This window comes from Lynx rufus, unplaced genomic scaffold (assembly GCF_022079265.1).
Source record: "Lynx rufus isolate CCGP_SWC_20201006 ecotype Redwood Valley unplaced genomic scaffold, mLynRuf1.p SCAF_15, whole genome shotgun sequence".
Lineage (NCBI taxonomy): Eukaryota > Metazoa > Chordata > Mammalia > Carnivora > Felidae > Lynx > Lynx rufus.
In genome coordinates, this window is record NW_025814829.1 from 3,205,473 (window position 1) to 3,231,748 (window position 26,276).

Below are 26,276 nucleotides of genomic sequence, written 5' to 3' on the forward strand. Positions count from 1 at the left end.
CCTAGTGACGCGATCAGAAGGCCTGAGAGACAGTACTGCAAGGTGAGTCAGGACCATGACAGCTGTGAAGAGCGAGCCATGGTGTTGACCATGGCTACAAGCACCGTGGGGAAGGGCAGAGGGCCAACATGTGATGGGCTCCTTCCTCCAACCCCTCTGCCACTTTGGCCCTGCCCAAGACCCTACGCTATAACACGGTCATGGGGTTGAGAGGGAAAGCCAGCCTGGTGGGAGAAGGACCAAAAATCAACCTTGTTTAATGCTTATTTATTTATTCGGGGGAGAATGAGAGCAGGGAAGGGCAGAGAGAGAGAGAGGGAGAGAGAGAAGTCCCAGGCAGGCTCACACTCAGCACAGAGCTCGATATGGGACTCAATCCCATGAGCCGTGAGATCGTGACCTGAGTCCAAATGGACACTTAACCAACTGAGCCACTCAGGCGCCCCCAAAATTAGACTTTAGGCTGTCATATAGAATACAAAGAGAGATTTCTTACAAAGCTCTGCTTTCAAACTTAAATTCATACTTCCTTTGTTCACCAACTGGCATAAAGATTGTTCTTAAAAAGTTTGTCTTAAGGGCCCCTGGGTGGCTCATTCAGTTAAGTGTCTGACTTCAGCTCAGGTCATGATATCATAGTTTGTGAGTTTGAGCCCCTCATTGGGCTCTGGGCTGACAGCACGGAGCCCACTTTAGATGCTCTGTCTTCCTCTCTCTCTGCCCCTCCCCAGCTTGCGCTCTCTCTCTCTCTCAAAAATAAACATTAAAAAAAGTTTGTCTTAAATGTTGAGTAGATGAACAAATAAACAATGTATTTAAAGTTTTTTTTTTAACATTTATTATTGAGAGAGAGAGACAGAGCATGAGCATGGGAGGGACAGAGAGAGGAGGAGACACAGAATCTGAAACAGGCTCCAGGCTCCGAGCTGTCAGCACAGAGCCCGACGCAGGGTTCGAACTCACGGACCTCGAGATCATGACGTGAGCCGAAGTCGGACGCTCAACCCACTGAGCCCGCCCAGGCACCCCTAAACACTTTATTTAGATTCACCATACAATTGCTGGACTTCTTGTGATATGCCTAGTGGGTTTTTAATTTTGGATTTTTAGGGGAACAAAAAAGAACATCACTTCCTAAGTTTGCTTTCGCTTCTGTTGCTTCCTAAGTTTTGTGACTAACCAGCAAATACTATAAAGGAACCAGTCAAATGGAGATTTCTGTTTTTTTTTTTTTTAAGAAACTCAGCTTTATTGGCAAATCTAATTAAAGGTTGAAGCTTAGATCTGTAGCCACAGTCAGAGGATCCCCCTAAGCACAATTTCTTGAATGGAACCGTCTACCAAACTCCACTTCCGTCCCCCTTACCCTCCACGTAGATAGACCAAGAACACCGAAGGCTGCGTCCAGACCACTGAGAGACACTACAGACCCACAGACCCAGCAGAGCTGAGTCCGCATTCTGAGCTCCTTTCCCCGACCCACCAATCCAGCACTTTCTCATTTCCTTTAAGGAGAAGCAAGTCAAGGCTGAGAGAAGAAGCCAGGAGCATCTCTCTCGTGGGAATCTCTTCACAGAAACACGAGGCCAGGGGACGAAGGTTCTCTCTGAAATCCCTGAGTAGCTCGTTCTCGGCGCGGCACGGGATTCGTGATGAATCAGCTCCACTCGGCCTCCCCAATGCCTTAGTCTTCTCCCAGCTCCAGAGAACTGGTCCTCCACTCGCACCTGTGTGTTCGAGATGGAAGAGGTGGGCCTGGATCCTCCGGTGTCTTGACATCCTCTTTCCTCTTCAGGGTAGGAGTGAGCTTCCTCGGAGTTCTGCTTCAACCTCCGGTCTTCTGCTGTCGTCCCGCAAAACAGCAGATGGCTGGAAGAAGCAGTCTTCGGATCATAGGACACGCAAAGAGCTGCTCGATGCCCTCCAGCCCCCGCCTCTGCGGCATCCCCAACGCACACGTGACCATTCTCAGGCTCCGTCCACACCGCAGCTTAGAGCTCGAATCAAGAGTAAGTGCCTGGGGAGCTAGGGCAGTGACTTCTGGCCAAACCTCCTCGTAAAGGTGTGTGTGTGCATATGTGCGTGTGTGCACGTCCATACTATGCACATATATATGTGTGTGAATAACGTAAATATATATGCGTGTACATACTCCATACTCAGTATGTATATACCACAGTGTGCATATACTATCTACGGGGTATGTCGGAGAGACTGCAGTGTACTTCTGGAGGCTGGGTAAGCTGATCAAATTCCACCCAAATAGGGGCTCCTGGGTGGCTCAGTCAGTTGAGTGTCTGACTCTTGATTTCGGCTCAGGTCATGATCCCAGGGTCATGGGATTGAGCCCTGTGTCAGGCTCATAGAGCCTGCTTGGGATTCTCTCTCTCTTTCTCTCCCTCTGCCTCTCCCCCCCCCCACACCTCTCATACCCATGCTCGCTCTCTCTCTCTCTCTCTCAAATAAAATTAAAATTAAAACTTAAGAAAATGGACACCCAAATATATAAAATATATATAGGGATAGTCAAAGAAGTGTGTTGAGATCAAGCAGGCAAATCAACAAACCACCTTTATTCACTTCCTTTTTCTTTAAGGGATTAGAGGACACAGCTCTAAAGTGAGTGCTTTTCAGATCACCTATCCATGAATTCCAGAGTCACAGGACAATCATTCCACCTTCTTTCCACCGGGCCTCAGTTGACTCCCACCACCTGGGAGTATACTGCCTGGTCCTTTCCCTCTTTATTTAGCAGCAGGAGGGGAACAAAATGGGCTTAGATTTCTTCCTAACTGGGATTGTATCAGTGAGGATCAGATTTGGCTGTGAGTCAAAGAAACCCAAAACAACAGTAACTTAAAAAAGAAAGAAGTTTATTTCTGTATTTGTATAGGTAGAGAGAAATCAGGATGTAGATCGTTCAGGGCTAAAATGGCAGCTGGGCTCCCAGAAGTCCTCAGGAATCCAGACTCCTTCCACCTGTCACACCATGTGTCGCCTCCACTCCCTGGTCTATCCTCATGACCTAAGGTGGTTGCTCCGGCTCCAGCCATCGCATCTGCATTACAGCCACGGGGAAGAAAGTGACGGAGAAGAGGGAAAGGGCACATGCCAGTTGTCTTTTAGGGAAGGTTACCTCAAAGATGCCACAGGGCACTTCTATTTATCTTGCTGGGCAGAACTTGGTCGAATGAACAAACTTAGTTGCACGGGAGTTGAGAGATATAAGCTTTATTCCAAGCAACCTTGTAGCAGCTACAAATGGAAGGTTCATTTTAGGAGAGAATAAATCATGGGAACAACGAGCAGCCACAATTGCACCTTGAGATAGGGAGCCTTTGATCTGTATTAGTGACTTACTGGCAACACGCTCCTGTCGCCGACACCTTTTACCATCAAGTTCCTCCAGTCTCTCTAATCCCACCATTAGTCACTTCGTGCACTGACACCTGAACATGCCTCGTGTCCTTTCGTCGGCACTTTTGTCCACTCTGATGCTTTTGTTTAGAATGCCCTCCCTTCTCCTCTCAGCACGTATATCAAATCATCTATATAGAAAGTCCATGTCTATGGCCTCAAAGCCCATCTTTGAAGGTTCAACTCAAGCCCCATTTTCTTGGTAGAGCCTCTTCTTCCCCTCCTTTGCCCCAAGAGCCTCTTTTCTGAATGCCCTCCACACATCACCCATGCCAGCCATGTGATACTGGGCATCTACAGGCATCTGTGTTGAGTTCAAGGGCATGCTCTTTACTTTCAACTAGGTCACAAGCTCCTGGCAGGCAGGAAAAGTGTTGGGACTTCTTTGTACCTCTCCCAGTCCCTGGCCGCGCATGTGCTCTGGACCTCCGTGTACCTGGCCACTTAGAAGTGAGGGTAGGGGAAACAAGCAAAAACTGAGAGCCAAGAGAAATGAATTGGAAAGTCAACTCTGAGCCTAACTAGCCCTGCAACCTTGAGCTTCCTTTCTCTGAGCTACAGGTTTCTAATCTATAAAATGAAGGAAGTAACAACTATCTAATTTAAACCAGAGGACCCACCCACCCCACCCCCATACACACACACTCTTCCTACAGTGTAAAACACCACAACATTTGTAGTTATATAGCTCCTGCCAGGACTTTTTGACTGTAAGCAACTAAAACCAACACGGGCTAACTTGAGCAAACAAGGGCCTCTACTGGATGAGCAGAGGAGATGGCTCACAGACCCAGAGAGCGTGTGGAGACCAGTCTTGGCAACAAGTGGGGAGTGGGCAGCTCGGGGGCCAGGCGACAGGGAGTGCGGTCACCTTGGCAGGTGCCCCTGCAGAAGCGGACTAGCTCTAAACAAGTTTACAGCTTTGCGCCCCTCCCTCAGATTCAAGTCCTGGAAAGGGATATTGGCTTAGCTTTGGTTATGCACCCCTGCTCTGTGCATATAGCAGCCCAAGTCACCTGGTTTGCAGTCCCATAAAATCTACACGTGATAAAGGAAGATCGAGTCCTCAAAGGGAATCAGGGTGACATGATCAGTATCATGAACAGATGCTGGGTGGCCAGAAAACAGCAAGTGTCTGCCACTGTGCTCAATAGACAAGTGTCAGTTCAATTCTGAAGGCGTTTTGCACGACAAGATACTTGAGGCAACTTCTCAAGGCCTTATCAACGGACACCTTGGAGGCCATTGGTTGATCATGTTCTTTCCGGCCATGGCAGTTAGAGCAAAACCTTACAGAGACGAGAAACGGAGTTACTCCGTGACCAGGGAGGGCGCTACGAGAGACGAATAAAGTCAGCTGTGTCCTCACTTGCTCAGAGAAACCTCCTCTGACCTTCTGCACGACGTCACACGGGGCTACGCTCTGCTGTCCCAGCCCTAAGTCTTTGTGGCTCTTGACAAAATGCTAGTTCAGTTCGTTCCTGTTTTTGATTAATGGCTCTCCCCCCCGCCACCCCCCCCCCCACTAAACTGTAATCTCCATGAGAGCGGGGTCAACATCTCTTCCTGCCTCTACTTCTGTGACCCATAGCATGGCATATTCTAGGTGCTCAGCAAATACTTGAATGAATTCAGGAACAAGGTGCTGAAAGAGGCAAGTTGGGATTGGTCAGCTGCACAGTTGTTGAGGGGGGGTCCCTCCCCCCACCCCAGATCAGGGGCGGGCTCCACCTTTCCCTTCCTGAACACATGGGGGGCCAGGGCTTGGAGCACAGGTAGAGACGGGTTAGCAAATACACAGGCCACTAGGGGCTGGGCCACCCTAGAGTGCTTTGTCCCCCCCCCCCCCAGAATCATCCTCTGGAGGAGGCAAGGCCCATCAGGCCGTGGCGGCAGTAACCCGCCGCTGCTGGGGGAGCAAACCAGTGATCTCACTCCGACCTGGGGTATCCCGTCCCTGCTGTGGTCATCCGCCCACGCGGGAGCACCGCACGTGAAGCCAGGCTCTGCAGGCCACCCGTCTACGTGCACCTCCTGGGACAAGATGCTGAGACACTCAGCAGCTCACGGCCTACAGAGATCTTTCCTAGTTGTTCCCTCTGATGCTCATGGCGACCAACCTGTAAGACAGGCAGGTGTCGCTGGCCCCATTTTATAAGGAATGGAGAGCCAGCGCCTTGCCCCAGGTTGCACATCTAGGGAACCTCAAATACGACATTAAGGCCAGGGGCCTCCCATCCGGCACGTGCCCCGCCCACAGGGCCTGTACTTCCAGGATAAATACCTCAAGGAGGCCTTCTTTTGAGCTCACCCCTCCATGTCATTGAACATTATGTCACAATGTGCTAAACAAAGGGACTCAAGGCAACAATGTATTGTTGGCTTTTATTCCAGTTGAGTTAGCATCGGTTTGAACTGAATTTATTTGCGTGTGTGTATTCGTATTGGGAAGGCAGGGAGGGAGAGAGGAATTCTCAGGATTTCATTGCAGCGCAGTTAAAAATGACGTCTTTGGGTTTGGAATTGACAAATTCATTCCGATTTCTTCTTATTTTTTGATTCATGTCAGGTCAGCTCAAAACTCCGCCATTCAGAAAAGGCTCAGATCCTGGGGCCTCCCTCTTATCTCGGTCCTGAGGTGACAGATGGCTGGACAAATCGCCTATGACCTGACGGCTTCTCCTTAGGGTACAGGGTTCATGCTGTGTCCTTGGAATTGGAATTTTATCTGAATGCCTTTCGAACAAACAGGGGCGCCTGGGTGGCTCAGTCGATTGAGCGTCCAACTCCGGCTCAGGTCATGATCTCATGGTTTATGGGTTCGAGCCCTGCATGGGGCTCGCTCCTCTCAGCACAGAGCCCACTTTGGATCCTCTGTCTCCCAATTTCTCTCTGCCCCTTCCCTGATCACTCTCTCTCTCTCTCTCCCTCTCTCTCAAAATAAATAAACTTTATGACAGCAAGAAAATTAAAAAAAAAAAAAAAAAAAAAAAAAACCTGACCCTCCACAACTCCGAGTCAGGCTATATGGAGACCCACACTGAGGTCTAAAAAAGTTAGGGGAAGAAGTGATTATGTTGACCCCAGGGGTGAAAAGGGTAAACCAGGGTGTTTTCTCCTTTTTCCTCAAACATGGTGGGAGACTCCCTTAGCCTTCCATCAACACCCCGGCCTCTGGCGAGGTAGCCACCACACATCGGGCGCTCGCTGTGCGCCCCACGCGAGGCTCTGTGCTTGACCCGTGCGACCTCACTTGTCCTCGTCACCTCTGCGAGGGACAAGAACCACGTCTGTGCTGTGGACGAGGAGTCGGGATCTTGGCAGAGTCAAGGAACCTGCCCCGGTCAGGCCGTGCAGCTAGTAGGTGGAGGCCCTGGGATTCAGACCTGGACGGGCCCACTTTTAGCCCAAAGTCGTAAAGAGGAAAGAAGAGAAAACCAATCGGCAGGGCCATCTTGGAAGCCATGAGCCCAGCCTTCATTACACGTGGAAGAGAGGGGCCCTCCGGACCCAGACTCCCTCCCAGGGAGCCAAGTAGAAACTCCTATTGTGTTGGAATGGTTATAAAATGGGGGGGGGGGTGTTTATTGCAGCAGGTGCACTTGCCGGGCTCCCCGCACAGACACCCCACCCAGCTCTGCAGGCTTCCTGAGAAGGCCGAGCACAGACCGATGCTGGAGGATAAGCAGATGTCAAGAAGGCAAACCGTGCTGGGGACCGTCTCGGGCCTGGGCTCGCTCTCTCGGGAAGCTGGAGGTGGAAGCAGGGGCGGCCGGGGGAGGGCACAGTGAGACCGCCTTCCCTGGTGGGCTCCCCCTGCCCACCTTCCAGACCCTCGGCAAGAGGCAGAGCCAGGCTCTCACACGGGGTTGAGTGAGCCGGAAGTGGGGGGGAGAGGGTCTTGCCAGGCGAGCGAGAGAACACGGGGAGAATGATGCCGCACACGCATTCACAGGGTTGCCTCACCTCTTTTCTCTATGGTCGTAAAACCCACCCATAGATCACACCGAAAACCACCGAGAACTTTTGGGGGAAGCTCCTGTCTGCTTGCTCGGCTCCCCCATCCCGGCCAGGCATCTCCCTTCAGTCCTGTGGGAGATTCTCCCGCCCCATGGCAGCGCTCTGATTTCCCAGCGAACGTTCTCCCCACGCACAACGCAAACCATTCTGCCTCGGGTGAACTTGCCGATGCCGTCGGAACGCGCCCGGGACCTCCTTCCGCAGCTGTTTGTAAAGACCGGGGTCTCGGCGTCCGTCCCGGCGGGAGGGCGAAGGCTCCCTTCTCCTTAGCTTTGCCGGAGCCCCTTTCCCTGCGTGTTAAGCTGCGCGGTACCGCCGTATGCTCTTCCCCAGGCCCCTGTGGACAAAACTCCCGTGTCCCCCTGGTTCCCTGCCCTCCGCCCCTGCCCCTGAATCAACGACAGCTCATTGGTAAGAGGTTTTTAATTTCATCTCGGTATGCCATTACGCGTGGAGGAAGGATCTCTAATTGTCTCACTCACATAGGATCTGCTACATTCTCCGACGGATCTCTACAGAAGCCTGCGGAGTGGTAGGCACCTGCAGGACTTCTACTCGCCAGACTGGTTTGGGGTTCTTGGTGGTTTGCATAAATTACAAACAAGAGCACACACACAAAATCACACAACACAGACTCTACCGTAAGGGAGCGTGTTCCCTCTGGCCTTGCAGACAACGAAGGGGACAAGTCTCTGTGTCCGAGGCTCCGAAGACCTAGAACGTCCTCAGGAGTGAGGCCAAGCCCGAACGGCCCCCTCAGAGGAGCCCAGGCTGATCCCCACCCCCCCGCCCCCCGTCTTCCCCATCATCTTGTCTGCTTTCTCAGGAGGCATCCCTGCACAGAAGTAGCGGGCCCCTAGCACCGCACCTGGAGAACAGGCTGTGAAGTGTCCCTGTGTACAATGGCTGCTGGGGCTTCTGTGCTCCGAGTCCGAAAAGCGAGACAGAGGGAGGAACCCTGCGTGCTCGCTGGATCCCCGCTGCCTCGAAGAGCTCCAGAAGGCTGTTTAAGAAACAGACTCTCTAGAACAGAGGCCAGCAGAGATTTTATGAAAAGAGGTGGGCAGAATAGGTAGTAAATATTTTCAGGCTTTCTGGGCCACATACACTGTGCCGCATATTTTCTTTCTTTGTTTAAAGAATCCTTTAAAAATGTAAAAGCCATTCTTAGCTGGCAGGCCATAAAACACAGGCCTGCAGGCCGTAGTCGGCCCAATCCCGACTAGAACACCCTAGAACACTCTAGAACACCCTAGAATGCTCTAGACACCCTGTGTCTAGAACACCCTAGAACACTCTAGAACACCACAATGCCCTCTTCCATCTGCTCAGCAGTAGCCTCCTCCCCATGGAAGGACCCTGGCATCCCCCTGAGCTGCCCTGAGCTGGTGTCTCCAGCCGAGGCTTTGCAGAAGGGACCACAGCAGGGAGAGTCACCCTTGGGGTTCGGGCGACGGGCGGCCCCACGGAGCCCCCTTTGCCCAGTGACCGGTCTGGTATTTTAAACAAATATGGGATATTGGTTTCAGCCCTGCTCATGTGTCCTGGGGGTGAATTAAGCCTCAGTGTCCCCCAGTGAGGTAGGTACATACTGTCAGTCTCATCCCACACCCACAGATGCTGAAGTTCAAGAGCAGAACTGACCTTCCTACTGCCTCCCACAGCTACGCGTCAGAATTTAAAAGAAAGCTGAAGAGTCTCGGCTTTACGTTTTCTAAGAACGTGATCAAGGAGTTTTCGGTCCCACCCGAGCCCTGTGATTCGGCCCCGAAGAGAGCAAGAATCCGTGAGAGAATACGGTCAGCCGCACAGAGCTGCTTTCCAGACCCCGTGACGCTCTCGAAAACAGAACTCAGTCAAGCACTCAAAGCTCAGCCGAGCACTCAAAGCTACGGGCCCAGGTGGAGCAGGCCTCTGGCCTCTCTGCCCTGCCGACAAGTCTCTCCGAACTAAAAATAAAGTTTATAAAAGTAAATTATCTCATTTTTATAACTTAAGTGCATCAAGCATTTCCTTAAATATAGTTCACACGGAAAATAAAGTTACTTTTTCTGTACAGTTGGTGCCTGTCATAATTAGGAATAAACTTTGATGATAAAGTATGGAAGGTTACACACTCACACACACATCTATCTGTCCGTCTGTCTGTCTATGGGTATATGGATGGGTAGACGTACGCACCTCTTGACAAGAGCTTCCCCAAAACGGTGGGAAGTTGTTAGGAGTCTCTAGGTACCTAGTTTGCATGAGAGTGTCTATATTAAAAGTCCCTGTCCTTAATGAGAAACACGTCTTCATACCTAAGCTAAGACTCTTATTGGAAACATGAAGCTACGCGATCATTGTATATTCAGTCTTTGGAAATGCCGAGCTACATCAGATCGTCATACAACAGCATCCCCGACAGAACTCCCTCCCCACCCCACCTCTTCCCTGGCCTCCCCCTCTCTACAGCCGGCCAACCCCTCACATAGTAGGGTTGGTCCGTGTGGGAGCCCAGCCACAGAACTCGAGGGGAAGACTCAAGAGGTAAAGTAAGAATTCTGCATCGAGTACAGGTGGTCAATGGGGTTTCCCACTCTGGACTGCAGGGGCCCAGCTTCTGAGGTTGCTAGGAAACAGTCACCCAGGTTACTGAGGGAGGTGTCGTCACTATCCAGGTCGTGGAAAAGGGGCTCCGCACCTGAAATGAAGATGAAACGGTCATGAGGGTCCAGAAGCAGGGACTCCCTTCGGCGCTGGGAAGTGTAGTGGATTGCAGCGAGTATGAGCTGAGCACAGCCGCCCCCCCCCCCCCGCCCCCGTGAGGTTTTCTAGTGGATTCTGAGGACGGGGTGGAGGGAGGGCTATGTAGGAGAGTAGGAGGGAGGTAATCCCCATCCACAGAAGATCTCCCGTGTCCTTTGGGGGCTCGGGTGGAAAGCACGACGACTGAAAACAGTGTAAACAAGGATGTGACAAAGTGCAAATTGGGTGTGGCATGAGCAAACGCCAGAAAGTCTACACAGCAAGGCTGGGGAGCGGGCAGGACATAGCATCGCCAGCTAGAGGGGCTGGGGCAGGGCTCCTAGAGGACTCGGCCCCCAAAATGGTTCTTGGAGGACGACTGGTAAGAAGATAAATGTCAGCGTTGTGGATAAGGCTCAAGAGACCTTGGTGGAAATACAAGTCCCCTCAGACATACCGAGGGCCTGCTGCCTCCCCGAATGTGTCCTGCAGAAGAGACAAGGTTAGGGGCCCGCCCTGGACTAATTCACACCCTGGACAGAGAAGACAGTAGGGCAAACTGTGGAACAGCTCGGGGATCTTTGTGACAAGGACCTAGAGGTACGTCTGTCGGACCCTCCACACGTTTTACCTGCATGGATAGATCTATGTACGTGCAAATGAGCGGCGTTGGTCAGGGAGGTCCCTACAGAGGGCCAGGTCTTAATCAGCATCTGCTATATGCAGCATGTGGGAAGACAGAATTTTTCTTTGATGAAAGCAGTTGTTTGACAAAATCTGTGGGCTGAGGCACGCCGCTCTCACCCTGTTTTGAAGGCCTGCTGAATAAAACTTTAATTGTAGCTCTCAGTGTAACGGATCACAGATTACACAGGACAGACGCATTCCATAGGCCACTGACCTCCTCTGTCTAAAAATGTGTTGGGCCCTGAGATTGAACTTCAGACCTCAGCTCCAGAGCTCGCCCACTCCATCAGAGTGCCCAGGCCCCAGCTGCTGTCCGCCCAGCAAGCTTGACAGTTGGGGAGGCTAAGCCATCTCAACACCTGGCATTTAAAGCAACCCCAGTTTTGGTGGAGTGGGAGTTGCGGGGGGCGGCGGGGGGCGGATACTTTTCACTTCCCAAGTCAGGTTATGTTTCAGGAGTTAATTGAGAGCACCTAAGTAGTATCAGTTGCATTAGAAAATTTGCTCTCTGCGCTTTTCTGTATTTTCTTTCTTTGTCTAAAAGTTTGCTTAATTAAGGCCTTCGGCCTACATCACGGCCGGCATTGCTTGCAAACATGTGGTACCTGGTGTGAAAGGAAAGAAGGGAAATTCGATCACAGCGAACAGGTTTACAATCAAAGTACAGCCTCCTACTTTAACAAGAATCTTTGAAAAGGAGAATAAGTGGGAACATCACTGATGACTGTGGGTACTGGTCTTTCTTCTGTAGCCACTGGTTAGACGATGCAGTGACATCTTCTGGGCACGTGTTCTGCTTGTAGCTTCGCGAGCATCCGGGAACTGCACATGTGTGTTTGGGAGGGAAGGAGAGACCCACGCCAGCGAGCCGTGAGCGGTCCCTGTGGGGCCGGGGCCCATCTTACCGTATGGGTGCATGTGGTCTCCCGGCATCTGAGGGGGGGTGAGGCCCTGTCGGAAGGGGTCTGAGCTGTAGACGCTCTGCTCGATGGCCAGGAGCTGCTGTGGGGTGGGCAGAGCCGTGTAGGGGTTCATGATCCCTTCCATCCCAGCGTTCCCACCGCCATTTGTTTGAGCTGGGGGACAAAGAAGAAGGCAGATCATTCTCCATGTGCAGCCCAGGACCCCAGGCTGGGCGAGAAAGCCGAGCACATCTTCTGAACTTCATACCCCTCACTGCCCAGTGTTCCCGTCCAGCACTGGCCTTTGCTGCAGCTTCATAAGGAGAAGAGAGTGAGAGGGGCTGGTGCACGTGACACAGGGCGCTCCGGACTTGGAGGGCGACACGCCGTATCTGCCATCCCGTCATTGCCCCACTACACCTCGGTCACCCCTCATCAGTGTCCGAGGGGGACCGCACAGGGTGTGAACACCGGGTGGTGACACTCATGGAGGGTTATCTTGGCTAGATCTAGCCATGGCAAGATCATTACACGTCCTGAGTCTTGGTTTCCTCATTTATGAAATGGTCAGGAATGAGGTGACATCGGCAGTTTCCAGCCTGCGCCCTACCAAGGGCTATCAGGACCAACCTTGGAGAATAAGGGCAGGGAGGTGCAGTTGAACTTGGAGAGCTTCCTTGAAAGAGATCACAAAACAAACACGCGTCTGATGGTACACACAGGTTTGGCAGCCACTGGAGGTGATGGATCTAAAGATCGTTCCAGAATCACTACACTTGGGGCCCGTCAGTTACGTGGGGTTCATGACACTGGCCCGGCTGACCTCGAGGAGCTGACAGGCAGACTCCATGAGACCGTGTGAATGTGTTTTGGAACAACTTGCTACATCGGTGTATAAAGTTTCAGAGAATAGGGGCCTCACTTCCTGCCTCTACCCTGTGGTCCTCTGAACATGGTTCCATTAACTCTCAGAGACTATTTTCCGCCAGCATCTGCCTACTTCAGTCTGGCCTAGGAGCTGCCCTTCGAATTCTCCAAAGTCCCAAGCACTCTGAGTTTGTGTTCTCATAATGCCTCCGTGCATTCTTCCCCCTTCAAGGGTGTTGGCCTATATGGAGTCAATGTGTGTGGCTCTTCCCAAAGCCCTCTCCTATCTGTGACCCTCTCTGAACTTCCCAGGGGCCCAGCCCAACGCTGCTGACAGGTGCGATTATCCCACCCTGGGGACAGGTGGCCTGAGGCTCCAGGAGACAGAAAGGCTGGTCTGAGATCAAACAGCTTTGGGGGTGGAGCTGGGGCAGTATTCAGGTCTCCTGACCCACTCGCCCCTCCAACCTTCCCCAGTGCCCATGTCCTTGTTTTCCCTCCCTCTCTCTGAATATCTATCTTGCCGTGAAGACACTGTTTGGCCTAGAAGAGAAGAAGCCAAGAGAACTCTGTGCTACAAGAGCCCGAGTGTAGACTGAGCCTAGCCCAGGTATTAAGCACGAGGCAAGTCCACGCAAGGACAGGGGGCCCTGTCTGGGGGCCTGAGAACAATCTCACAGTCCACGGCCCATTGACTGCGGTCCACGGGCCAGCACGGTGGGAGTTTGTTAAAAATGCAGAATCTCAGCCCCTACCCAGACTTTAAGAATCAGAATCTGAATTGTATCAAATTTCGAGTGACTTCTGTGCACGTTGGAGGCTGACAATTCCTGTTCTGGGCACAAACAGACCCCTCAGGGAATCCCACCGGGTGGCCGTTGGGGGCATACCCCTTTAAGAGTGACACAGGTCTAAGAGTAGTTTTTCTATTTTTTTTTTTAAATTCCCATGAGGGGTCACAGCCTCAGCCACAGCCTGTCGCTCTTGACCCCCCGCACAGTCCTCACACCAACCCCATTAAAAACAACGGCAACGTGGGGCGCCTGGGTGGCTCAGTCGGTTAAGCGTCCGACTTCAGCTCAGGTCACGATCTCGCGGTCCGTGAGTTCGAGCCCCGTGTCGGGCTCTGGGCTGATGGCTCGGAACCTGGACCCTGTTTCAGATTCTGTGTCTCCCTCTCTCTGACCTTCCCCTGTTCATGCTCTGTCTCTCTCTCTCTCAAAAACAATAAACGTTAAAACAAAAATTTTTTTTAAAAACAACAGCAACAAACAAAGGGGCACACAGGCGGGGGGAGGCGGGGCAGCGTGGCCTAGACGAGCTCAGAATCAGAGAAACATACTCCGGTCCCGACCCCCAGCCTGTTCCTCTAGGACCACGTTCAGCCCTGCAGCGCCCTTGTTTGCTCATCAGTGAGACGGGGAGAGAGTACTTCTCTGCCCCCCCGGGTGGGGGTGCTGTCAGAGTCAGGTCAGCACGAGAGCACTCTGTGATCTACACACGTGCCCGACGAGGCAGGGGGTTCCTGTTTTTACTATTTCATGTTATTCTGGGACGGGGTCAACCACACGGGTGTCCTCTGTCAGCTGATTTGCCAGGAAGGAGAAAGATCTGGGTGCGTCCTGGGCTCTGTGGGGAGTCCGGCCACAGTCCTGGGGGCTCTGCACACAGTCAGCATCACGGGCCTCAGCCCGGTGCCCTCAACCCTCTCCCAGATCCCCCGGGCTCGGTCCCCAGCGGACGAGCCACTCTCTTTGGTGTGGACAGGGCTTCGCGGAGCGCAGAAGTGGCATTCAAAGAGCTAGGCAGTGGGCAAGGCCTGGACCCTGGAAGGCCCGGCTAGGAGCCCCCCCGCTCCCCCACTTACCGGAACTCAGCCTCTGGGTGTTCTGCTGGTCCTGCTGTTGCTGCTGCTGTCGCCTGGCCAGCTTCTTCATCTGATGAGGAGAGGGGCGCAGGGTTAGAGTCAGGGGACGGGCAGCGGGCCAGCCTTGTGTGCAAAGCAGAGAGACCATGGGACGTCCCGCGCTCTGACTCAGGAAGGGAGCCGAGCTGGAGGAGCCCCAAGTTTGCCCGGGGCCGCTGCGGTCTCTGCACCTGCAGCCCTGGGAAGACAGCGGGCTGGGAAACTGGTCTTCCAGGCACAGGGACTTCCTCTGAGCTGATAAACCTTGCTGCTCATGCCGTGACAGTCTCACGTGCGGTGTAAGCGTGGGGATGCGGGACGCAGCCCGGCTTAGATGTGTGGCAAGCGGCTGCTGACTGACAGGGTGTGACCTGGGATGTGCCCCCAGGCGGTTCCCACCCACTCCCCCACCTGCTGGCCCCCGTGTCTGAGATGCCTCCCAGGAGATCCGTGCCTCCAGGTAAGGAGCTGGTCTCCCAAAGCACCCTGTTAATACTAAGACTTCCCAGAAGGAACATTTTAACCCAACGCTTCCCAAACTGTGTTCTGGGGGAAGTCAGGGCTCCATGAGACCCTAAGAAAAACAAGCAAACAAAAAGTTCTCTCCTGCAACATTTCTCAAGGCTTCAAACTCCTCTGCTTCACGAACACATTAGACTATGGGGTCTCTTAATCCTATTGAAATGTGGAGTTTCAAGTGCCCTATTCTAAAGAATTCAGTTAGGGCAGTGCTATCTTAACCAATCACAATCAGATAATGAGATATTAACGGGTCACCTACTATGGATTAGGACCCCAGACATATGGGCCATGGGCCACATGTATTTTTAGGGGCAGAAAACCAATAAATGATCAAGGCAGGGCAGTACAGACCGTGGTAGGCTCCAGAGGACAATATGATGGTTGGGGTGTATTTAGGGGGCACTGGGAGAGGTAAGTAAAGGCATTCATCCTACTGTACCAGGGTATCACCTTAGACTTGTGTGCTATGTAGGTTTCTCTTCGCAATTTTAAAAGAACTTCGGTATCTGGGTTAAACAAAGGTGAATGAAAGAATCTGCTTTTGTATTCTGGCAGACGGCTAGCCAGATTCACAGTCATGGCCACCAGGAAAATCAAAACCATTTCACCAGAACAAACGCCCTCTCCTTCCCCTTCTGCAGGGCTGCTGTGGCTGACGTGACTGTGGTCAACAGAATTCATTTAAATGTTTAACTTTATTTTATTTTAGACAAAGCATGAGTGGGCAAGAAGGGCAGGGGGTACGGGCAAAAGACAGAGAGAGAGAGAGAGAGAGAGAGAGAGAGAGAGAGAGAGAGAAAGAGAGAATCTCAAGCAGGCTCCACACTCAGCACGGAGCCCGACGTGGGGCTCGATCCCACAACCTTGGGATCATGACCTGAGTCAAAATCCAAAGTCAGACGCTCCACCGACTGGGACACCCAGGGGACCCTCAACAGAATTTCTGAATCAGGAGACCTATGAGTTCTGTTTAGAAAATCCGTCCAACAAGCTCTGGTTGGAAAACCCATCTGCAAGTACGAAGTCCTACTGTATTATTTCAGGAAATGAGCCACACAGAGATAGACAGCGGTACGAAGCAGATTACCTTAGCTCTCTGGTTCTGGAACCACACCTGGACGACACGGACGCTCAGCCCTGTCTCTGCGGCCAGGGTCTCCCTCACCTTGAACATCAGAAATACAGAAACATTGGCATCTCAGAGGAGGGGCTGAACATTCCCTACACGGTGCATAGGGAGGCCGGCCGGCTGCATCCTAGATGGTTGCCGGCTAGGGTTTAAGGTCCAGCCTGATCCCAAACGCAAGACCATTGCTTCCCTTCAAGTGGAGAGAGGTCCTTCACCAGGCGAACAAAGAGAGGAATAAATAATTTAGATGTGCATTCCAAGAGGCGTTTCTCAGTTTCTCTTACTCTGGAAATCAGGCCTTCGGACGGTTCTGGAACATTAGCGAAGTTCCATGTGGACTAACCTACTTAAGAAGGATGGAGGGTGAGAATCACTTTATGTAACAAATGGCTCTCTCTTGTTCTCCTCCAACGGAATTCACCGACCTGAACGTCTGGTTTGGTCTCTCATAGCTCTAGGGGGGTTTGGGCGTTTCATGGCCATTCATACTCCCGTACCCTGAGTGAGTCAAGAGCCTTCTGGAATCTGGCAGAGCGAAGCAGTCGGCTCTGGCACAGCACATGCGCCATGGCCTCGCAGAAACAGGACAGTCAGGGTCCCTCTAATGACGAGATGGGTTTAAAAGCCGCCCTCCGTGCAGGCACGTGGTGAGGTGCGGGCCAGGAGGGAAGAGGCCAAGAGCACAGCCTTCCCAAGAAGGGGTCCGAGAGGCGCTGCCCTGTGGCTTACGGTCTGGGGCGGAGATGGGACTGAAGGCACAGCCGTGAGCACAGCTCCCTGGGGGCCTGGGGAAGGACTCCCCCTTTCATCACACCACTTGGGCCGAGGCTTAGGAGAAGGGAGATGATGAGACCGGACCTTTAAAGCACATCCTTCTGCTCAGCCGACTAAGAGAGCAGTGGGCCCCAGCCCCACCTCCACCTGCTGAAACCCCATCCGTGTTTCAGAGGCCCGGCTCAAAAAGCTACCTGCTCCACAAAGCCCTGCCTGATTCCCCCGACAGAAGAGACCTTTCCCTTCCCCGGGCTCCCACGGCTCCCGGCTGCCCCTCCGGTATGGTCCTCACCGCTTCCTCCCCGGTGTTAGTTATGTGCACATGCGTCTCCTCCCCGCCGGCGGCCTACAGCCTGCCCGGGGACAAGCACTGGGCACAGGGCCATACAGAGGCTGGGAGTCTAGTACATGGAGGATAAGTAATAAATGAGGGAGGTGATCATTTGTCCTCGGGCAAGCCTACTTTGGGGCTATTTCACTTCCTGCCGGCACCACCCCTGAAGCCCAAGGAGCCACAAGGACACCGAAGGAAAGAGGTCTGTAGGGACACTTGTCAGAGGTCACATGTTATGGCAGACGATATTATTGTTTCGCAAAGAGCCACCCTCCCTCCGCTGCTCCAATTGGTGGGCCTTCCCCACGCCTCACACGGAGTTAGCCACGTGACTTGCTCTGGCCCACGGGATGTGCGAGGAAGTGGCACGTGTGATCCAACGGGGTGGGCTTGCCTGGTGGGACGTGGCTCCCGCCATCCTCATGAGAACAGCCTGGTCCCTCAGCCTGGAGCCCCAGAGAGACAGGTGGAGAAGGCCTGACCCTGAGCCCAGCTGGGCCACGGCCAAGCCACCGTCCCGGGGCAGGAAAGCCAGGTCTGCTGGAGCCACTGAGACTTTGTTTGTTATTACAGCAAAAGCCGACTAAGAGGGACGCAGGAGAAACAGTGCTAAATTTTTGAAAAACGTATTTCCTCCACGAATTTCGGCAAAACAGTTTTCCTATTTGTACTGCGTAAGTAACGTAACTGAGCATACAGCAGGCAGTCATTAAATGGCGGGTGCTTAATAAATGGGTGTGGCTCTTTGTGGGAGAGACTGCTTATTGTCTCCAATATCCAATCCCCCCTCCCTCCTATTAGCAGGTGGATCCCAAGCTGTGGCAGGGCACGTGGTCACCCAGATAGACTCATCTCCCAGCCCCACTTGCAGGAGGCGCGGTCACGGGATTCCATTTTGGCCGCCACGGTTGAGAGAAAGTGATACAGAGAATCTCGGGGCACGCCCTCAGTAGGCAAATGCTTGCCCTCCACACCCTCCTTCTCCACCATGGTGGCTGGAAACGATGGTGACAGCTAATGCGGCCCCTTGGAACCAATGACGGATAATACAGCTCCCTGCCAGTCTCAGATTGCTCACCTCTGGACTGTGACCGAAGATGGAAGTGAACTCCCACCTCCTTAGACCACAGATGTTCACGGCAGCCCCATCTGTAACGGCCCCAAACTGGAAACAACTCAAACATCCATCAACAGATGACCAGACAAACCAATTGTGGTACGTCCAGCCACACAGTGGGATACCATTCAGCAGCGAAAATGAACGAACTGAGACGTGGATGAACCCCCAAACCACCCCTCCAAGTGGAACATACTAGACCAAAAATAGGTAAATAAATACATTCCACAAACCACTGTGTTTTTACTGCCTTTGTTATAGCCTCTGGGTCTATACCCCCAACTGGTACCTGTTCCTATTCTTCCTGCTGCTCTCCGTGTATTGAGCAAGCAGCCAAGCGAAATGGGTACACGTGCACACGAGTACAGGGAGATTCCATCATGGCCCTGGCCACAGCATCAGGGATCTAGAATCTCCAGGAGGGCTGCAGGCTACCTGCACAGGCTCGATCTGAACCACCTCCCCCACCGCCCTGACCCCCAAGTGCACCCATCAACAAACACCCCAGAGGAGTGAAGGGTACACACAGACCAGGGGGGCCCGGCCCCCTTTCCTCCCTTCTTCCCGCCCCCCACCCCCGTACCTTCCTGCACGGCTTGGAGGAAACTTCAAATGAGGCTTTGAATGCTCTCCTCTGTTGGGTGGTCAAGATGGTTCTAGGACGTTTGGGGCGCTTATGGTCCTTGCCGTCTTCAGCAGCTCCTTTCCCTGCGCCATGGACTGACTTGCAGAGACTTTCTTCATCATCACTTTTGCCTAAAAGCAGCAGAGAACAATGTGTTAAGTTCTTCGAGGCCGCTTCCTGGAGCTGTATGTTATTCTATAACAAGGCGCTTGGGTCCACGTTCCCAGGATGGCTTTATATGTGAGTGCAATAACCTGCATGGGGTTGACTCGAAAGGAAGGGGCTAAGGAAAATACTTCCAAAATCCAAAGACAGAAACCACCGAGTCCACCATTTCAGCTCAGAACTTTCTCCCGGAATGGCTGGCCTAGCTCCACACTTCCTAACTGTGCGACTTTGGGCAAGTTACTTAACACTCTCTGACTCAGTTTCCTTATCTACAAAATTGGGGTTGAAGAGAACCTACTGCATCGGGGTTGGAAGGTCTAAATGGGGTCACCCACAAAACACGCAAAATGCTACTTGGGGGCACCTGGCTGGCTCACTCAGTAGAGCCTGTGACTCTTAATTTCAGGGTTGTGAGTTTGAGCCCCATGTTGGGCATGGAGGCTACTTTAAAAAAAAAAATACTGCTTGGCATATAATAAATGTCCAATAGCACTGGTTATTATTTCTTAGATGTCTTTTTTTTTTTTAAGTCCAGACCTGGAGAAATTTTGGATAACTTCCTGGACACTGTGTCTGAAATTCGAGCCACTGTCAGGAGACAGAAAATACTACTGTTCCAAAGGCCATAAGAGGACCAGCGTTCGATTACCTGCGGAATGCACACAACACGGGTAGTTAGAACTGCTCCGGTATAGAATAAGTAACTACCAAAGGAACTGTTTATATTTATGTGGCTTCCTTGATGAGCAGTGACCAATACAAAGAGAACTTCGGAAGCAAGTAAAGCCTTCAGCGCGTGTCACGTTCTCTCCCAGGCTACCTCCTGCAGCCCACAGACCTCACACTCCAGAGAAGATGCTTCAGGGTCCGGGAAGTCCCCGTGTGAAGGAGGCGTCTTCCTTCTTTCAACATTAAAAGCCACTGGCAGCTATGTGCTCACGTCATGCAAACAAGAACCTCGTTTCTCTCCGGGTCCTCACACCGCTCAGCTGTCTCCTTTCCTCCAGCGGACAGCCTTGTCCCAAGGGCTCCGGTCTCCTGACGCTGCTCCCCTTCAGGACCACCCACCCCCCACCCCGCCCCGTGTGGGAGCTGCACACGCTTGTTCATCCCACCGTCCTCCGTAAAGGATACTCATCTGCACGTGCCATCCCGGTTTCGACTTTTGTGGAATGTTCCAGGACAACGGCCTTTTCCGTCTACGAACATTTAAGCGTACACTTGGAACATGAAGGAGCATTAAGCTTTGAGCACCTTGAGGGCATGGCCCTTTCAATGTCATTGCACGGGTCTGATGTAGGCACACCTGGGGCTCCATCCAGCTCGGCCCCCCGGTGTAAGCACACGGCGCTATGGGAGTGCCATCACGCGCTGTGCCTCGGTTTCCCCACCTGCACCCCTGCAGCGATAGCACCCAGCCGTGGGCGACTCAGGGGCAGTGCTGCTGTGGCCAAAGCAACTAACACGGTCCTGGTGCATAGGAAGCTCGACATTGAGTGGAAGGAATGCCCTTTCCTTTCTGCCTCACTCCCCTGGAGAGTACAGGGGAAAGGCCCAGAAAGACTGAAGAAGAAGAAGAAACCGCATGACAAGGAGTGGCTACTCTGCATCTTCCCCTCGGAGGTGGCTCTTCCCAGGGCAAATCCAGTCGGCGCACCTCAGCCATCCCTCCATAGCAAGGGGTTTGAGGATCTTTCAAGAAGGAGATTTTCAGAACAGCAAGGAAAAACCAAGCGCAGAGGAACTAAAAGCCACAGGCAAATAAAAAGACCCCACAAGAAGAGAGACCATAGGAAAAAAAGAGGCCGCCGACTCCCCACCTTCACCCTTGATGGACCCAACATCCACTGCTCGGAGACCCCGCAGAGGCCAGTTCCTTCCACGAGGCCAATAATTCTGTCTGCTGGTGGATTCCTCAGGGTCAAGAGGGTGCTCCTCTGGTAACAGGGAGGACTTCAGTGAGTTTTCTTTGCAAATGGGCCGACACCCCCATCCCCACCCCCAGGAGGGACTAAAAGGGGTTAAGTCTGGAACAAACGACTGGCAGATCCAGAGTGCGATTGTACAATTCACTACATAGTACACCGGAAACTCCTAGAACACTGTACGTTAACTATACTGGAATCAAAAATAAAAGCTTAATTTTTTAAAAAAAGGGAGTTGGAAAATATAAACCATTTTATCCCAGATTAAAAAAAAACATCAAATCCAATTTTATAATTTAGAAACCTCCTATCTTATGCCAGTTTTGTCCATAAAGCGGTATTTGCAAACGTCTTCTGGAGCCAGGCTGATTCTCCTGAAGCCATTCCTCACGCAGCCTGACGCAAATGTTTGTTGATAACTGGGAAAACATAACTACTGAACGTGTAAAGTCTAAAGTCATGCTAGATTCCTTGATGATGGCTCATCTCCGCGGCCATCATTTGGGAAAGCAATGCGGTATAGATAACACATGGGCTCGAGAGTCCCAAAACTCAGGCTTAAACTTGGGTTCTACCAGTTAGGATGTGTGATTTGGCCCAAATTTTTCAAGGCTCCATTTTCTCATCAGGGGAAGTGACAGCGTCCCTGGAGTTCCATGAGATGATACGTGTGTAAAAGGTTTAGCGCGGTGTAGAAGGGAACAGGTGCTTGGTAAATCATCATCACCATCATCATGACCACTACTCCAACATAAGAGGAGTATTCTTGATCGAGACACATGTTTTCTGTTAATAATAGCTGCCTGTTTTCGGGAGTCTGAGTTAAGGGTTTACGAAGCCAGCGTTCACTTCTCTCTTGGCAGACGTGACCCCAGCCAACGCTGCGAGTCGGGTTTTGCAGAATGTGAGTGTGTCCTTGCGAGAAGGAAGGTGAAGGGAGGGAGAGGGATTGGGCTGGTTCCAGAAGGAAGACGTTAACCGCTGAGGTTTGTTCGGAGCCCCAGAGGCAGGGTGGCGGAGGCACCCCCCCCCCCCCGCCCCGTGTCGCTGAATCTGTATGTCTGCTTGTCTGGGATACGGGCACCTTCCCCAGGAGTGCTATTCTATCCTGAACAACGGGGAGGGGGGAACAGAACTACCTCCCAGGATAACCCCGGCTGCCCACTTCTGGAGGATGTGGAGAGCACCGATGCTCTCATTCATCCTCCCCACATCCCTATAAGAGGAGAGACGAAAACATCTGTTTTCAGAAGAGGAAGGAGAGGGGGGCCAGGGGTGAGAGAGGAAGGGCAAGAGGGGGAGGACAGAAAGGAGATTAAGATTTGTCTCCGGGGTTTCTATTGCTTTTGTGGGTACACTTTCTCCCTATTTTATTCCTCCTTTCTGCTACTAATTTCTCTCTCTCTCTCTCTCTGTTTCCTCAGGTCCCACATTTTGCCTTCCAAGAGGCCTTCATGCTCTAGGCCAGGGGCCTACAAACTTTTTTTTTTTTTTTTTTTTTTTTTTTTGGTAAAAGACCAGAGAGTAAGTATTTTACTCTTCGAAAGCCTTAAAGTCTGTACTGCAATGACTCAACCTTGCCATGGTGGTGCAAAAACCACACTACAACAGGTGCAGCTGTGTTCCAATAAAACAGTATTCCAAAAAACAGGCACCAGGCCAGATTAGGCCTGCATGCCACAGTTTGCTGGCCCCTCGTCCAGACCTCTCTGGACCTCCTCCTATTTTCCATCAAAACTGACATATCCTACGTCCCAGTCTTTCGGGTTCTGACTCTGGGGACAGGAAGCACCCAGGTGACACGGAGGAGTCCATGATTAGCAGAGCTTGACGTATTTGTTCTCTCCCACCGTCAAAAACGTAGATGCACTGAACACAAAATGCCTCCAACCAAACAGTCACCGCTGTGGAATTTCAGGTGTCCTGGCAGATCCGAGCGAGGGAGATTATGAAGACCGAGCACGGAGAGGCCTTTTGGCACCTCTCAAAGTGCCGACAGGTGCCACGACCCAGCTGCCAAGGGGAACTCAGGCCATCGCTAACCACCTCCCCGCTTTTATCTGCTGTGTTGTAAATATTGCGGGCATAACGGTGCCCTCTAACTGTCTTGGGGAATTTCCAGGCTGTTCCTGGGATGTTCACGGAGGCTCCCTGCCTCCTCCTGCAGCAAAGCCAGGCCTGTCTGACTCTGACCCCAACTTCTCCATAAAAATACACAATGCCTGGGACACCTGGGTGGCTCAGTCGGTTAAGCGTCCGACTTCGGCTCAGGTCATGATCTCATGGTCTGTGAGTTGGAGCCCTGCGTTGGGCTCTGGGCTTACAACTCAGAGCCTGGAGCCTGCTTCGGATTCTGTGTCTCCCTCTCTCTCTGCCCCTCCCCCGCTCACGCTCTGTCTCTATCAAAAATAAAATGTAAAAAAAAAAATTTTTTTTAAAACACACAACGCCTGAAATACACCCTTAATCGATTTGTCCGAGAGAAAGAAAAAGTTCTAAGAGAGCTAGGAAATTCCTCCCGGGACCCGCAGGAGCACTGGGGAGTAGAAGACGGAGAGGAACCTTCAAACAGCAGAGCCGTGGGAGGAGAGGCAGGAGGGCCCCTCTCTGTTGCCAGAGGCTCCCACACCCAGATGCAGGCCAGAGCGATCCCTCATAATTTAAGCTGACACCCCTCAGTGGAGATGAAAGGAACACTACTCGCTGTCTCCGACAACAAATGTCAGCATCCCTGGAGGCCATTTAGACACAAACACAGCATAAATCTGACTCCTAGTGGGGAAGGCCAGAGATTAAGTCTCCTCGCACAGCCTAACAGAGTGAAATGAATTTGCTTGGCATAAAGTTTGAACATGTTTCTCAGGGTCTTTCTTTCCCTTTTCTCATAAAAAAAAAAAAAAATCTGGAATGGTTCAGGGCTGTTGCTTCCCCCTTGCCTGGCCCTCCCACTCGTTTATGACATAAGGAATCACAGATGAAAAGCACCAGCCATGGTTTATGGCCCCGAGATGGGCTGCCCTACCTGTGGGGCCTCGGAGATTCATTTCAGGTTGTTGGAAAAATCCCAACGGCCCATAAACAGGGAAAGAGATATCTGAGCTTGGCCCCGGGAGGTGAGGGTGAGGGAGGGGGGCAGAGACCCTCATGGTAGGGAAGGGAGAGGCAGGAACGGGCCTCAGATGCCTCCCCAGCGATGAGCCTCATAAATGTCCTTCAAGCTGGGGGAGGAGAGGAAGGGTCTGGGACTCGCTGGGGGGGGGGGGGGCGGGGGAGGGGGAGGGAAGGAAGGAAGGGCGGAATTTATGAAGACAGGGTATATGAAGACAGGAAGCTATCTCGGTCACTGCCCTGCGCTACAGGATTGGAATTGCATTCTCCCCGAACACGGCAACAGTTAACTCCAGATGCCGCAGCATCTAAAATCCAACAGGCAAGAAGGAAAGTCCTCTAGAAAAGTAAAGTCCCTCCAGCTACTGTTTGAAACCGCCTTACGCGTGGCTCTTCGAGGAGGTCTCGACTCAGACCCAACTCAGGTTCCTATGAAAGATCTGACTTGGAACTGGTTCATTTCGTCAGGCACTGTACGGGGACCATTCTGGGACACGCAGATGATGAAGATTCAGCCTCTGTCTCCCACGGACATTGAAAGGTCAGGTGTATCAGGTGAATATACAAAATATAGTGAAACGTAACTGTGGCCATGAACTAGGACAGCGGGATGCTAGCCTTCATTTCGCTCCTCAGCTGTATCCCCTTGGATGAAATTCCCTACATCTCTAAGACCGAATTTCTTCATCCACAAGATAACATAAGAATCCTTTCCTCTTACCTAATACTCGGCATGCAGTCATTTTACAATTGCATTGGTTCGTTGTCCCTATCACAACACTATGAGGCAGGAAATGTGTGTGTGTGTGTGTGTGTGTGTGTGTGTGTACATACATATATATATATGTACATATACATACATACATATATATGTAAGTATATATATATATTATAGATGAGTAAACTGAGGCCCCAGGCAGAGCGTAGCGTTGCCCGAGGGCACACAGTGGGGATACTCTGTCTGGTGCCCCCATGCCCCCCTCCCTGCCTAAGCTGCCTCATGGGATTGTGACAAAGATCCAAGGGTGCCTGATATTTGCAAAATATCAGGTACTGCCCAACCGCAGCCAGCGCCCCTGTTATTAAAGAGCGAGGAAAGAAAGGCTCACGGGCAAGGCTTTCTCTGGGGGGGGTCATCCACCTGGAGCTCCTGCTGGAAAGCCATTCTCTTCAGTCCAAGAGGGACGGAGCCTCCCTTCCCTCCCCACACGTGCCCCATCACTGCGATCCCCACAAAGATCTCCAGTCTTAAGGCGCTAAGCCCTTCCAGAGCAGAGCACACAGAAGCCAAGTCCCTCCCGAGTCAGGCCGGAGGTAACGTGTCCCAGAAAGGCACCTTTGTTCAGTGATGCCCACCATGGGTGGGGGCTTCTGTGCCAGGCAGAGGGAGGGGCCAGCCAGGACCCCGGAGGGAGGGACATCTCCACTCCTGGGAATTACCGTAGATTTGCATCAGTTTGGGGTCTTTTTACATCTGAATAGGCTTTATGCTAATACCTACCCTGCCTCTTCTCTCTCTCTCTCTCTCTCTCTCTCTCTCTCTCTCTCTCACACACACACACACACACACACACACACACACACACACTGCATCCTTTCCTCTGAGTTCCTCCATTGCTTTCCCCGTTTTAATAAAAGCACATTTACATGCCATCCAAACTGTTAAGCACTGGTGCAAACGTTCTCACTGCCTCTATGCATAGATTTGTCGTATATGGAGAGACGAATAACCAGGATATCAGAAGACTCCTCGATACCGACATCACTAAACAAAAGCCATAACTTGTGTAGTTTTGATGTGGCTAGTACCAGAGAGGGGGACTGGAAGCTTCTAACAAGTCAAATCAGGTATTGGGGGCCCAGCGCTCAGCCTCAATAAAAGCTCATTAATCCAGCTGCCCAGTGATTCACTAGGCGAGGGATGTGATACGCATAACACTGTCCTAGGTTAATATCAATAAGGTTGGAGTGCATTTGCTCTGGTTTAGGAACAGGCTTAGGTGGATCGAATACTATATCTCTTTGAAGTAGTCCAATTTTGCTGCATT

The 26,276-nt window shown here is 52.0% G+C and overlaps 1 protein-coding gene across 1 annotated transcript in view; it reads right to left on the reverse strand.

The window, feature by feature from the left end:
• Positions 1–9,959: 9,959 nt before the first annotated feature.
• The window catches only part of LMX1A (LIM homeobox transcription factor 1 alpha), a 156,939-nt gene continuing 140,622 nt past the window's right edge, over positions 9,960–26,276 (reverse strand). The window contains exons 4-8 of the mRNA XM_047077358.1: positions 18,986–19,158; positions 16,136–16,213; positions 14,488–14,557; positions 11,757–11,927; positions 9,960–10,120 (exon numbers count right to left, since the gene is read on the reverse strand). Of these exons, the coding sequence (XP_046933314.1) occupies positions 9,960–10,120; positions 11,757–11,927; positions 14,488–14,557; positions 16,136–16,213; positions 18,986–19,158 (653 nt within the window). The remainder of the gene's footprint in view (positions 10,121–11,756; positions 11,928–14,487; positions 14,558–16,135; positions 16,214–18,985; positions 19,159–26,276) is intronic.